The sequence below is a fragment of the Aegilops tauschii genome, chromosome 1, assembly GCF_002575655.3.
Source record: "Aegilops tauschii subsp. strangulata cultivar AL8/78 chromosome 1, Aet v6.0, whole genome shotgun sequence".
NCBI lineage: Eukaryota > Viridiplantae > Streptophyta > Magnoliopsida > Poales > Poaceae > Aegilops > Aegilops tauschii.
Window position 1 is genome coordinate 475,300,714 of NC_053035.3, and position 13,857 is coordinate 475,314,570.

The 13,857-nt window shown below is 44.1% G+C and overlaps 2 protein-coding genes across 2 annotated transcripts; both read right to left on the reverse strand.

Moving 5' to 3' along the window:
- Positions 1-1,590: 1,590 nt before the first annotated feature.
- On the reverse strand, positions 1,591-9,042 carry LOC109749460 (dynamin-related protein 5A). Its single transcript, XM_020308421.4, has 16 exons — positions 8,619-9,042; positions 8,104-8,167; positions 7,905-8,009; positions 7,473-7,574; positions 7,128-7,178; positions 6,974-7,035; positions 6,642-6,732; positions 6,167-6,231; positions 5,369-5,563; positions 5,171-5,290; positions 4,645-4,715; positions 3,650-3,875; positions 3,446-3,496; positions 2,826-3,054; positions 2,440-2,579; positions 1,591-1,994 (listed from the first exon to the last, which is right to left on the reverse strand). Exons 1-16 carry the CDS (start codon positions 8,745-8,747, stop codon positions 1,866-1,868), a joined length of 1,830 nt encoding a protein of 609 aa, XP_020164010.1. The 5' UTR covers positions 8,748-9,042; the 3' UTR covers positions 1,591-1,865.
- A 1,714-nt stretch (positions 9,043-10,756) lies between these two features.
- Positions 10,757-11,368, reverse strand: LOC120972839 (uncharacterized). Its single transcript, XM_040398380.1, has one exon. The coding sequence runs from the start codon at positions 11,366-11,368 to the stop codon at positions 10,757-10,759; it is 612 nt and encodes a 203-aa protein (XP_040254314.1).
- Positions 11,369-13,857: the final 2,489 nt, after the last annotated feature.

Here is a 13,857-nt window from a genome sequence, read left to right on the forward strand (position 1 = left end):
AGGAGCGGAAGGACATTTTCTCGGTGCGTTCAGCGTATCGGATGATTCAGAGAACAAAGCTGAGCAAGGAGGCTTGGTTGTACGAACAAGGGGCCCCTTCCGACTCCCTGGGTACAGACTGGTCTGAGTTGTGGCGGATTGAAGTTCCTTCCAAGCTGAAAATTTTCCTATGGAGGCTCGCCAGACACTATTCCTACAGCCGCACTCCTGAATCACCGTAACATGTCTACTTCTAGAGCTTGCTGTCTTTGCGGGGCTGTGGACACTTGGCAACATGCTTTGGTGGATTGCTCAGTCTCCCGGAGCACTTGGGCACTTTCAAAAGAAGCTATTCTGGACAAACTGAGCACCTGCAGAGAAGGAAATGCAAAGAGATGGTTATTTGTCATGCACGAAGCTCTGAACCAAGAGGATTTCCTTGTTTTTGTTGTCACTTTATGGGCGCTGTGGGGTGCTCGCAGAAAGGCCATGTATGAGGACATCTTCCAAACCCCTTTTGCCATCAACGGCTTCATAAACTCTTACATAGGAGAGCTCAAAGCCCTCCAGGAGCCCGGTGCATCAGGAATCAGGGCGCCGCAGCGACGTCCAAATCACGGGATTGCACCGCCTGTTGGCCTGGTAAAACTCAATGTAGATGCTGCGGTGGGGCGATCGCATGGCGCAGTGGGGGCAGTGTAGAGATTGAGATGGAGTTTTTCTGGGAGCATCGGCGGTGATTTTCCCCAATTTATCAGACCCGGGTACTCTGGAGACACTCGCTATCAGGGAGGCAATAGCGTTAGCTGATGATCTCTAGGTCAGGAGGATCCATGTTGCTTCGGATTGCAAGGTGGCCGTGGACAATATCCACCAGCAGAACAAAGGGAGCTACGGTGCAATTGTGCATGAAATCTTACAGTATAAGTCTGCTTTTGAAATCTGTAATATTAGTCATGAATTTAGGAGCTCAAATATCGAGGCTCACAAACTTGCAAAGCACGCTTTATCTTTCGGGGTTGGCCGCCATGCTTAGTTAGGCCAGCCCAATGGTGTTCTTTTTCTCATAGTTTGTCTCTCGTTGATTGGTCATTACTGGGCCTATAACAGCGAGAGGCCCCCTTTTGGACCCCAAGATCACACGGGAATATTAGGGGTAGATAGTGATGTCGTAGATTTCCTCTTGGTTCACGTGAGAGTTTATTTTGTGGGTGCTGCTGCGGCTCCAGCCAGCGTGAGGCACTGAGTCGATGACCAGCACCCTGAGATCGAGATCGAGCTCAAGAAATGGCACCCCCACTCGAAATGAGCAAGAATGGAAAAAAAACTTCCGACTACGCTGCGATGCATTACATACAAATTTGGAAAACTCTCTCAACTCTATCCCAGAACTCCACATATCATGGAGCATTTATTCCATTTTGTCAAACATTACGAATATAGTGCAAAAGGGGCCCTCTACAACAGTCCTTTGATTGGAATTGTTCATTAGGTTCTGACTTGTTGCTTGACAAATAAACCGGCAAGGTGCCCGAGCGCAATCCACACGCTATTTGAGCATGCCAGCTTTGGCATCAAATGTGTACTGGAGGACCAAAGATACAAGAGGACTTGTGTTATGGAAATCATAATAACATGAACTCGTACGTGATACAGACAAGGTACAGCAGAAAGGTGTCCCCCCTAGAGAGAGATCCTCAAGCACAAGGAGCAAAAGCACAAACACATGACACACCTCACAGCTGCTGTCATCTAATAAGAATATAATATGACCTAGAACGGGAAGAAAGAATCAGCTATATATGACCCTCAGAATAAGGGGAGACATGTCACCAAACAAGGAGTAAAGGTGAACACACACTACGGAACGATAAGTCGACAAAAAATTATTTTGACCATGCAACTGCGTCGATCTCTGCTTGGGCGCTCCGGTATAGCTCCAGCCTCTTGGCGAGGTTTGTCCTCCGCTCCATGACCGCGGGGTCCTCGTCAAGGAGCTTCGAAAGTTGCCTAATCTGTATATGGATGAATGTTAATTACTGGTATTCCATTGGTTCTCTCTTACAAAACCAAGGGAAGTGTGAATCATGAGTATTAAACTAAGGAGTAATTGACTAGTTGGCCGGCAATGTACTAGTGCATGGTACAGACAGAAACATGCATCAACATGGAAGAAACTGAGTTCACAATGACTTCAAATCTACAGATTTGTGGTTTCCTAAAGTATGCAATGCATAAACAGAAATCTCATGTTAGAATGTGGTGAGAAATACATGCATACCAACAGCTAGAGTCTAGGGATGATAAAAGGAAAAATGAACACTCTGAAAAAAATATTGCTAAGCAATAAAACTATAAAAGAACCCTAGATCAAATCTACAATAACATCACCAATCAGGTCGCACTTGTATGTTACAAATCAAAGACTCAAAGGACCTCCATGTGTTTCAAAAAAATTACCTCTCTTGCTCCCAGCTCAGTAAAGAAGTGGTCGAGCAATGAGCGCTTTGCCTCACGGACTTGGCAGTACACAATAGATTTTGGGATGGAGTTCCTCAATGTTGAAGATACCATGTTAACATATGCCAGAACAGTTGTCCCTGAGGTTGAGTAAATACAAATAAAAATATAAGGTATCTATCAAGCAATACACAAAGACGTGCTAAATAGAGAACATATCAGGTGTGACTCAACTGTGACCAAATATGGAAATTTTAGCTGGTTCAAACTCTAATTCAAGATGAAGTAATATACTAATATCTCAACCTTGAGAGAATATGACTGTCATTGGGCAATTATGGAAGGGTATAATAAATGAGTAAGTACATAAAAGATAGATGCCTTACCAATTCGTCTTAGATAAGAATCATTATATCTATCAAAAATAGAGTGGCTTGGATTTCCACCCTTCTCAACATCCTGAGGAAGCTTCCTGAAAAAATCTACAGTTAAGTAGCTTGTTTCCATATCAACTAGCTTTAATGTGTTCTTCTTGCTTTCGTCCCTCATTCTTTCCAACGACTCAAAAGCTGCATTGCCAACTTCCACACGAAGAGTGGGGAACTGCTTGAGCTCCTGGAGAAAGGTAAATGAACATTTCGGGTGAGTATTTAACCAGCATTTTTAATTAATTAGACTACCATTTCTTTTCAAATCCACTTATACATCTGCCTACAATCTTAATGCTCAAAGTTCTGCAGAAGATCTGAGTTCGTATCAATTAAGAAATACCTATCCGATGCAAGGTCTATCTTTATTGTGATATCCCACATCCCCATCTCTTATAAAAAATCAAAACACTACAATTTTATTTTGATTTAGAAATGTATCCCGTCCTAATACAGCCAGTTAATAACTCATCACACCACCATAGAGCACATATGCTCTAGTTTCTAGAAAATATTATGATTGCATCATGCAGATAGTGTAAGAAAACTTATTTCGTAGGAACTGCAGAACAACTTACATGAGTTTCATTTATAGCCTTGTGGACTAGTTCCTTTAGGATTCCATGGACCTGTCAATGTGGCAAAAAAAATCACGTTCTGAAACTATTAAACCAGTATTGCTGAATAAGTAACAATCTGGTTGCTCGGTGAACCCAGCGACGAAAATAAATAATTTTGAACTGCTGAAACTTTTATTGAGCAGATTAATCTAGTCGGCCTACCGTGTCAACAGCTGCCTCGGCAGGACCTCTGATACTAACAAGACAAGATTCTATGAGGCGCCGATATCCTTGCTCTGGAGCTATCAAGTGAGGCTGGTATCCATCAGCTTCCGTTATGAGCTTCCTCACATTTTCCATTGACAGTTGCTTATCAAACTGCAACCGTTTAATTGCCACAGGAAACTGATTGTCAAAGACATGGTAAATTTTCTCACCACCAGGGCGCCTGGATAAAAGAACATTTGGTTGGTCATCATGATTAGAAACAGAATCACAAGCACATAAGCAAAGTTGCAAATGGCGGAATCGAAAGAGAATGTGACATTTTGACATGATATTGCACATATTAACAGCAAATTATTTAGTTGCTCATTTAGTAAAGCAGTTCAAGGGTCATGTAAACATGGTATTGTTTATTTCAACATCAGTGAGAATAAAGGTCAAAACAACAGACTATTGGCTGGTAACACAAAATTGCCAGACCAGCTATGCACAGTAGTGAGTATAGTATTCGTCTTGCATATGTATAGTATTCGTCTTGCATATGTATAGTATTCGTCTTGCATATGTATAGTATTCATCTTGCATATTCCAAGCTTAATTACTAGGTGGTTCCTTTCATCTGAAAGGAAATTGTTATGCCAATTGTACATCTAAGGCTAGTCAACCTACGAAATACAGAAGGTTTATGAAAGAGAAACCGAACCTTAAGAACTTTCTGTACAAAATACAAGAAACAAGGACAATCTACTAGACAAGAGACCAATTAGCATATATATTTATTTATTTTAACTATCGACCTGTGTTGCACTACACATGTACACGCCACAACACCAAATTAGTCAACAGGGTTAGGAACTTTACAAGTATTAGATTGCCTATATGCAGATCACGAAAGATTAAACATTACCATTCAAACTTACAAAAGACCTGCTAGATATAGCAAGCATTATATTAAAAAACTGAGCGAAAGAGAAATTCCGTTTAATACATACACTCCATCCAGATGCTCTTTGTAGATGCCATCAAACATGCGGCATATTTCCATAATCGTGTACAGCTTTCCCTGCGTGTCACAAAATATGCGATTATCACAATGTATGCAAGTTTATTGAGTGCTGAGCAAAGAAAAGAAAGTCACACTTAGACCCACACAATACAACGAAAATAACATCAGTGCATACATCATAACTTGTAAAACTGGAAATAATCTATACAGGATTCAAGAAAAGGATGTCAAAGAAATATGACTATTGGGATGGAAGGTAAAAAATCAAGAGATGAGATTCATTTACTTTGCACCAAGCGGGCATAAACCATAAAACACAATCCCATCATGAGCAAATCGAACTAAGAACATTACAAAGATGGACATCAACAGTGCACAAAAAATTAATAGGAGTACATTTACTTCTAGTCAATAACTAAGGCCATAAAAATAAAGACGGATGATAATAAATGTATGCTGGATCAGGTCAAACAAACTCATTTGATTAAAGAAGAAGCGAACTCCAAACTTACTCCAGCATCATTAGCAATGGGCTTTCCAAGACGAGTAAGTTCAGTTTCCAGCTCTGCAACTGTCTTCGTTATAAGAGACTGGAGACCCGGGATTCTTGATTTAATAACAGACTCCAAATGCTGCATTTACACCAAAAGTTTGTCAAAAAAAAGCAAAAAAGCATAAAATTTGTTCTGCATTAAAGAGCAAAGGCATACCTTTGATAGACTCTTTGCTAAATGTTCTGATCCCATCCTATGAGCGAGATGCTTGTATTCTGGTGTGTTTGCGAAATAGTCACGCTCTCTACGCCTAGCAGCAATCATGTCCACACTCTTGTTGATATCTTGCTGGGATCGATTGACAACACCAATCCATGGAAATTGGAGCCTGTAAGCTCTTCCTTCCAGTATCTGCACAATCAAACTCAGTAAGAAGATCTGGTTTGTGGAAATCTAGGATGGTCAATGATCATATTAGCAAACATATGTTCTAACTCATGTTATCTATTTGCAGCTGGGATAATATTTGTGAGTGAAAACACAGTAATCAGGGCGATGACCAAAAGTTTGGACTGTGTTTGATGGACGATGGTTACCAATTATTTGGCATGCCAAATGCCACCTAGCCCCATTCTAGTTCATTTTTGTTGCCAACTTTGGCTAACTCATGGGCAAACAAAACCTTCACCATATTTTGGCTAGCCAACACACCATGAGTTTCTTTGAACAAACATTAACTCAAAGGTTGGGGCATACATAAGATGATTCAAAATCCATGGTATTAATGGTATTAGTCCATATATAGCCATACTGAAAAGGAGGGCCGTACAATTTCAAGAGGGGAAACTTATGGAAAGGTGGGGCAAAGTGAGGCACAATTGTCAACAAAGATCGCTAGTAGTAACAAGATTGGGTGGTCAGTAGAATATCAATCACCTTAAGCAACATCACAGTAAGGAAGATAGCATAACTATAAAAAAAGGCCAGTGTTTAGCACTTGATTATTTAACTTACATCAACAGCATCAGTACCCTTGTCCATTAAATCAATTTTCGTGAGCACACCAAAGGTCCGTTCACCTGAATCAACAAAAAGTAAAGTTCAAGCTCAGAAATGGTTAGAAGTGCCAAGAGGAATTGTACTTGAATTAAACGCAATTATTATATGTGAATTTTCCTTTCCATTAACAGAGTTGGCCCACAATAGGATCACACAAAAAAAACATATCAAGCCAATTGTCAATATAATATGGTTGATATCCACAAAGACAAATTGAATGGTATAGGTATTATCAGTAGTTATCATTATATCTCCTATTGGTCCAAGAAATAAGGTTAAGATAACATCAGTCTGAAGCTTCGTAGCATATTAAAAGTAAAGAAACCCAGAATAATAAGCTTTAAGAGACATTAGTAATAGGGAACATACTATGACATTAACCACATTACACAAAATCCAGTTCACCGAACCGGCTGCAACAAAGGCATACCTTTTGGGTCAACTTCCCGTGAAATCTTGATAGCATCAGAAGTCGCAAGATCCTGATTGGCTGGAGAAACAGCCAGAATGATGCAGTTGGGCTGAAAAATACCAAAAAAGTTGTTTACACAGTGCATGACACGATAATTAGCCCAAACATGCTACCATATGGGATATGGCTGAGAAAAAAGCATATTAGACCAAATATGCATTACATAAATACTTGTAAAATTTGTACATGACCAAATATAGCACCATCTTATACAGGCAAGACAAGCATGGTAAGCAATGATAAAGAACAATTACTGGGAAGCAACATTTAAGCTGGTTACACTTAAATACCTTTTCAATGAATGCTCGAACCATGTTTTCAATTTCCTGAACGATACTCTCCGGCTGACCCTCTAACAAGCATAAAGGCAGTAGCATATAGAAGAATGAACATCTTAAACAAGAATAATAGAAGAACGATGGCTCATATGGTATAGTCACTTACCAACAGCAACTTTAGTAAGCCCAGGAAGATCAATAAGAGTCAAATTCACAACTGCAATGATAAGAAGTGTTACGACATGACAAAAATAAAGAGAACAAACGATACAAAGAAGTTCTCAGGGGGAATACAACATGGCGATCCTACCAATGACTAGGATGGCTCTGTACTAAACTGATCAAGGGATAAGCTAAAGGTAAATCAGAATACCAGCAGCAAACAACAATCTTTTGAATTGAAAAATGGAGGTGCAGGACTATTTGATATTGACAAAGCACTAAAATAACACCATTAAACCGCTCCCCGACTGTACAGACATATTACCAGTATTGCTACCGGATCACTTACCGTTTGGAGAAAATATGCTTAGATGGATGGGAACAGATGATATTCCCTTTCCATGGCCAGTTTGTCTGTCAGTTTCGTCAGCTATCTCCTTCCTCACCATGGCTGCAACCATACAAATTTCATCATGTGACGAGTAGCATCGAGGTGAACTATAAGAAAATGAATTAAAAGAAGCACTTGACAGAGAATTTTGCCAACAATTGCAAGGCTTAGCTTATCTTTTAGGAAATAACAAGCTACGGCTTAGTGCAGCATTTGAATGACAGTGAGTTCTGACATCAAATTGGATGTTTTGATGAGCCTCACAAACTCAAATTACATTCCACATATGTCAATATGGTTCAATATTATCACAATAACCCCTCAATCATGCATTAATCCTAATATCATCATCATAGAACTTGAAAACAAGACGAAGAATAGATGAATTACCAAAATCGGTGAATCTCTTCCTGGGGACATGCATGAACTCTGCATACTCCCTGTCTCCATCAATCCTATGGAGTTGCAGAACCAGCGGGCGACGGGTGACAATGCCTGCAGAATCAAACCAAACAAAACAAATCAATGCGTCAGAAAAACAAAACAGGACGCCAAAATCGACAAGCTCTTACTGCTGGAATAACCATACCTGAGCCCCTGGGCAGGAAATCCTTTCCAACAACGCTCTCCAGCACCGAAGATTTGCCCGAACTCTACAGTGTGCCAAAGGAGTCCAAATGTCAAAACACAGAACCGCATATGGCATACCCACTTGTACTGAGATGCGCTTGAACTACTCTTAACAGAGAGTTCATGCAGAATTGCTTGCTGGAGACTAGGAGGATTCTCATTACCCAAACAACACACCCCCTAGTTGATCCCAAGTAGTAGAAGTAGTAGTGGTAGTACCTAGCTTCGTAGCACTACACAATTACTGGTCATGTGGGCAACTACGTGCAACGAAACTATATATAGCAGATTCAAACAAGCAACAGCGGTACAAATCTATCTGCCAGCGCCTACGGCAGCCGCAGATCCGAGCACGGCCAGACCACGTGTCTGCAGCCAAATCGCGCAGTCCTACCAGCAAGCTCGCGAGATCCACCAGACACAGCTGGGGCGCCAGATCCGGCGGAGGGGGGAGAAAACGAACGGGGCGCGCACCTGGCCGCCGACGACGGCGATGGACGGCAGCGAGTCCCAGAGGGTGGGGAGGGCGCTCTCCTCGCCGTGGTCGCCGAGCGCCGTGCAGGCGCGCTGCAGCTTGTTGACGAGCGAGATCAGGTTCTCCATGGCCGCCGGCGCGGGATCTGGCCGGATCCGATCGCGCGGCCGCGGGCGGGCGGGATCGAGGCGGTGGAGGGGGGAGCGGGGGAGCGGGGGAGAGGAGACGACGCCGACTGCTGAGCCGAGCCGCGTCGGTCGGGCCTGAGCTGCGGATGGTGGCGGTCTGGTGGCGTCTCGGGGGCGCGTGTGCGCGTTGAGTTGGTTTGGGTTTGGAGTGGGGAGGGGATGGGATGGGACTTCGTGGGGAAGAAACGGAGCGTGCGGCCGTGCGGGCAGGGGGTGCTGCGCGAAATACCGGATAGCCCCCTCGTGCCTTCTTACTGCCGCAGTGCCGCCTGTGAGGTTCGAATTTTGAACTTCTTAGTTTGGTAATAAATGTGAACTGAAATTCGAAACATGCTTCGAACTGACGATTGCTCCATATTTTTTTGATAAATGCAAATGCCTTGCTACTTTATGTTATATAAGTTAGGACTTTTTTTTCTTTCTTCTAGGGGCAGCAGACCATGGAGGCGTCTCACCTTCGAGCTGGTCTTTCGGCCTCTGATCCTCCTTGAGCATGTCCACTAGGACGGATTCGACGGAGCTCCAGCGTAAACTCATGTTGTCTTCTTGAGGCAACAAGGTTAGGGTTTCTCGCTCCGCGTTCGCGTTGACAACATATGATGCCATGCGCTTTGTATCCACACGGGTTTAACGATGACGATTGTGGCTCCAGGGTGTCGGTCATTAGATGCATGTGTACGAAGACTTTTCAAATGTCATCGACAAGGTCATGATGACCCCGTGAGGGAGCAGGACGATTCATTTTGGTCGTAGTGGTCGTTTAGTGGTTCAAGGACCTCAATGTGAGCTTTTATTATGTTGGGAGTACTTTCATTAGAGATCCGGGGCCTTCACAAAAATAAATAAATACGGTATCCACATGAAAGAAAGACACTAGGCTATTTTATATGTTGCATAGTATAAATATTGACTTTACCAACTTTATATCATGACTTGGAGAAATGTGTAACTTATCTTCGCGCCCATTTATTGTACAACTTCACATATTTGAATGAACCTCGATGTCATGCCATGAATGGGCGTACTAGATTATAGATTAATTTTTTGAAAAAGGACATAGATCTATTAGGTTTATTATAAAAGTAATTCATTGGAAGTAGAAAACACCCAAAAAGGTTATATCGAGGTCCTTGGACACCGAACGATCACTCTTGCTATCAGAACGAGCCATCAACGCGGTGTTGTCGTCACTTTCATAAGAGCATCTATAGCCGGACTTGGCAAATCCGACCCCTATACGTCCGTAGACGTGCCTGGGCACGCCCGCGGGTGCATCCGGACGGGCCCTCATATTTCCGTCCCGTCATCCATGTATCTCAAATTCATGCAAATACATGCACGTCGATCATACAAGGCAATGTCGCACGTAAATAGCAAATGTTGGTACGAAGTATAGATAGATTTTACAAAAAAATTATTTTAAGTGTCAAACTCAAGCATTGGCTTCTTGTTGCCATTGTGGTTTCACATGTGCTCCACAAGATCATTGAGTAGTTGTGTGTGCACCTGCTGATCTCGAATATTATGATGCATCTGCAGAAAGTTCATCAGCAGTCGCATCTTAATCTTCCGGGATTTCAACTTGTTCTACGGGTGCTTCAAAATCATGGGTTTGGACTACATCATCACCCTCATCCTCGGCAATCATATTGTGCAGAATAACACAACATGTCATTAGTTGCCACAAAGTTTCTGATTCCCACATCATTATAGCGATCCGCACAATTCCCCAACGAGTTTGAAGCACACCAAATGCCCTCTCCACATCCTTCCTAGTCGTTTCCCGCATTGTTACAAAAGTGGCTCTGTTTCCTGCCACGCGACTCGGATATGGTCTTCGCAAACGCCGCCCACTGAGGATAGATACCATCGGCAAGATAGTATCCCATGTTGTAGTCTCGGTCGTTGACGGTGTAGTTGCATGGCGGTGATTCCCCATTGCAAAGCCTCTAGAACACCGGAGATCGTTGAAACACGTTGATTTCGTTGTGAGAACCCGACATTCCAAAGAAAGCATGCCAAATCCATAAGCCATGTGATGTCACCGCTTCTGGTATGATGGTGGCCTCTCTGGTGTGACCTTGATACATTTCCCGCAAACCTTTGGGGCAGTTCTTCCATTGCCAATGCATGCAATCAATTGATCCGAGCATTCCTGGAAATCCCCTTGCATCTCCAATAGCTAACAACTTCTTCGTGTCCTGCGCATTTGGTTCTATGAGATACTCAGGTCCAAATTCCTCCACCACGGCACAGGCAAACTTGACAGTAGTCTTCAAGCACATGCTCTCCCCCATCCTGACCATCTCACCAACGGCATCTGCAGCAGTACCAAGTGCAAGCATCCTTAGAGCAGCCATGCATTTCTGCTTGGAAGAGAAAGAGAGTTGTCTGCAGCAATCCCTTGTGAGCTTGAAGTAGTCATCGTGTGCCTCCACTCCCTCCATAATGCGCAAAAATAATGGTTTCCGCATGCGAAAACGGCGACGAAACAATGGATCATCCGGGAAAGCAGGATTAGGAGCAAAGTAGTCCGTGTACAGTAGCTTTGCTCCGGACATCTATCCCGGCTGATCACTCTTCTTCATTTGATTGAGCCCTTTAAGTTGAGAATATGCTCCACTTGGCGGTCCATTTCCTCTTGCATGCTCATGAGCATAATCATGTCCACTTTTTCATCTGAATCTGAGGAATCGAAGAACTCACCTTGAATCATTGGGTCAAGCTCTGTCGGTCCATACTTTTCATCCGATGAAGCATCGGAATCCATCGTTTTCCCTAACAAAATTACAAAATACGACCAGACAATGTGTCGAACACATCAAGCGCAAGGCGGAGCCAGAGAGTTGTCGGACGTACCGCGATGGCGTCCGGGCCGGAGACGACGTCCCCCGTGGCGAGGATGGGAGAGAGGACTGCTTTGTCGAAGCTGCCGGCACAAAGGCTAGGAACGGCTGCGGAGCACGCGCGACGGCGGAGCTGCGAGCCGGACGGCACGGAGGAGGAAGAGAGAGGAGAGAGCAAATGGATCTGACAGCTCTGGGGGTGGATCTGGTGCAATTTGGGGTGGGGTCGGGCTGTCGGGTCCGACGTGGCGGACGTGCCCGGGTGCCCTCATATCCGCCCCATATTTGGGTTGGATATGAGGGGTGCCAGTCAGCCAGGGCGTTTGAGGCCCGTTTGAGGGGGGGGGTGTCTGGGTCAAAAAAAAAACGTGACCGGACAGTGACCGGGCGGCCCGCTCAGGCGTATGAGACGGGTTTGAGGCGCCCGGCTGTAGATGCTCTAACAGAGCCGACCTGGCCTTTTCGATGTCAGCGGGAAGTCTTCAAGCACGTGCCCCTAAGGACCAACGCTCCGGAGCCGCAGTTGTCTCGTTGAACCCTTAATCGATGTGAGGAACCTGACACCAAGTCTCCTCATCGTGTACTCACAAAACCCTAATCCTCGCTAGCATGAGGAGCAGTCAGGAATCTATGTCGAAGCTCCTTTCAATGCGTCCTCACAGACGAACTTGAGGAGAGCAGGGCCTGGAGGACCGACTCAAAGAAGAAGTGTCGTTATACGTCTCAGCTCCACGTACGCAGACCAAAATCCTAACCTATGTACTAGTCAGAGCCGGGACACCAAAATTCACCTCCATGCAGTCAAATCATCAGGCTCGTCGATGAGACGGGAAAGAAAGATTATCCAAGATTACTTGAGTCCTTGAGTCTCTTTTTTTGTAAGACGCTGCGTATTGAGTCCACCTACGCTACGTACCACATCATAACTTTGAGCTTCTCATCTTTGTATGTGGAACGTTTTATTTTGGATCTTAATAGCCAGCGAACGTTCGTTGGGAGGGATGGCATTTGTAGAAAAAATATTGTAAGCACATGGCAAAATCTTCAGTTTACATCACATTTTTTGTCAACAGGGGATTTTGCTGTGAAAATTATCATGTGTTCGTCTGAAGAATTGACATGTTCCCGCTTTCTTAGAGGGGAATGGAGGGGGGGGGGGGGGGGGCACAACATGTTAGCTAGAGCCTTAAAAAATGAAGTGCGTGAACCAATCTATGGTTGGATGGTTAGAGGGACTGTGGTATTCCCAGCCCACCAGGATTCAAGTTCTGGTGCTCGCATTTATTCCTGGATTTATTTCAGGATTTCCGGCGATGCGCATTCAGTGGGAGGAGACGTTCCCGTCGACGACGAGGTGCCTACGGCGACTTCATAATTTTCAAGATGATATGCCGACTCAGTCTTTCGGAGGTGCTCATAGGGGTAGGGTGTTCGTGTGTGCGTTCATAGGGGTGAACGTATGCGCGTGTATATGAGCGCTTGCGTCTGTACGGTGTTCAAAAAAAATGAAGTACAACACCCTTCGCAAACAAATCCTCTCCAAGATAAAAAATGCAGCACAAGCCCATTCATTCCAAGTAGGATCGATTTGCGAACTAACCTATGATTGAATGGTTAATGAACAATGGTATCCCTAGCTCATCAGGGTCCAAGTCCTAGTGCTCGCATTAATCCTGAATTTATTTCAGGATTTCCGGCTTCATATGCCAAGTGTATGCGCGTATATATATGAACGCTTGTGTTTTTATTGTGTTAACAAAGTTGGATTGATTTAAACTTTTAAAACTTGAAGATCCTAAAAGAACTTTTAAACTTGTCTTTTTGTTTGGCATGGCCGAACGGATGTAGATTGGGCGAAACCTAGCTAGCCACGCAGCCGCTTCCTCCCCAAGAAAAGCTGCCTCCCGCTGGTGCCGCCGTTGGTTCACCTCGTCTTCGGTGGCCTTAGGGCGGCGTAGTGGATCCTAGCCCGTGCCGGCGGGAGGGCTCTATTTTTAGATGTTCCTTCGAGTTTTGTTAGGATTTGTGTCCTGCTCAGGAAGACGAGACGACGACGGCTCCCTGAAGATGGAATAAGATTCTCCCCGCCTAGTCCCCGTCCCGGTGGTGTGTCTATCATCGTCGGTGGGTGTGTGAAGGTGTGTCCGGCGGATTTATCCTTGGTGGATTTGTTCGGATCTGGTTGTATAGTTCGTCTACGTTTG

What these genes read in the sequence shown, in the direction of transcription:
- LOC109749460 (XM_020308421.4), bottom strand. Translation starts at nt 8,747, where the DNA reads ATGGAGAACCTGATCTCGCTCGTCAACAAGCTGCAGCGCGCCTGCACG. An exon ending in TTTCCTGCCCAGGGGCTCAG is followed by an intron (nt 8,010 to 8,103) that starts GTATGGTTATTC and finishes TTGATTCTGCAG; the next exon opens with GCATTGTCACCCGTCGCCCG. An exon ending in CCATTGCTAATGATGCTGGA is followed by an intron (nt 4,716 to 5,170) that starts GTAAGTTTGGAG and finishes TGTGACACGCAG; the next exon opens with GGAAAGCTGTACACGATTAT.
- LOC120972839 (XM_040398380.1), bottom strand. Translation starts at nt 11,368, where the DNA reads ATGTCCGGAGCAAAGCTACTGTACACGGACTACTTTGCTCCTAATCCT.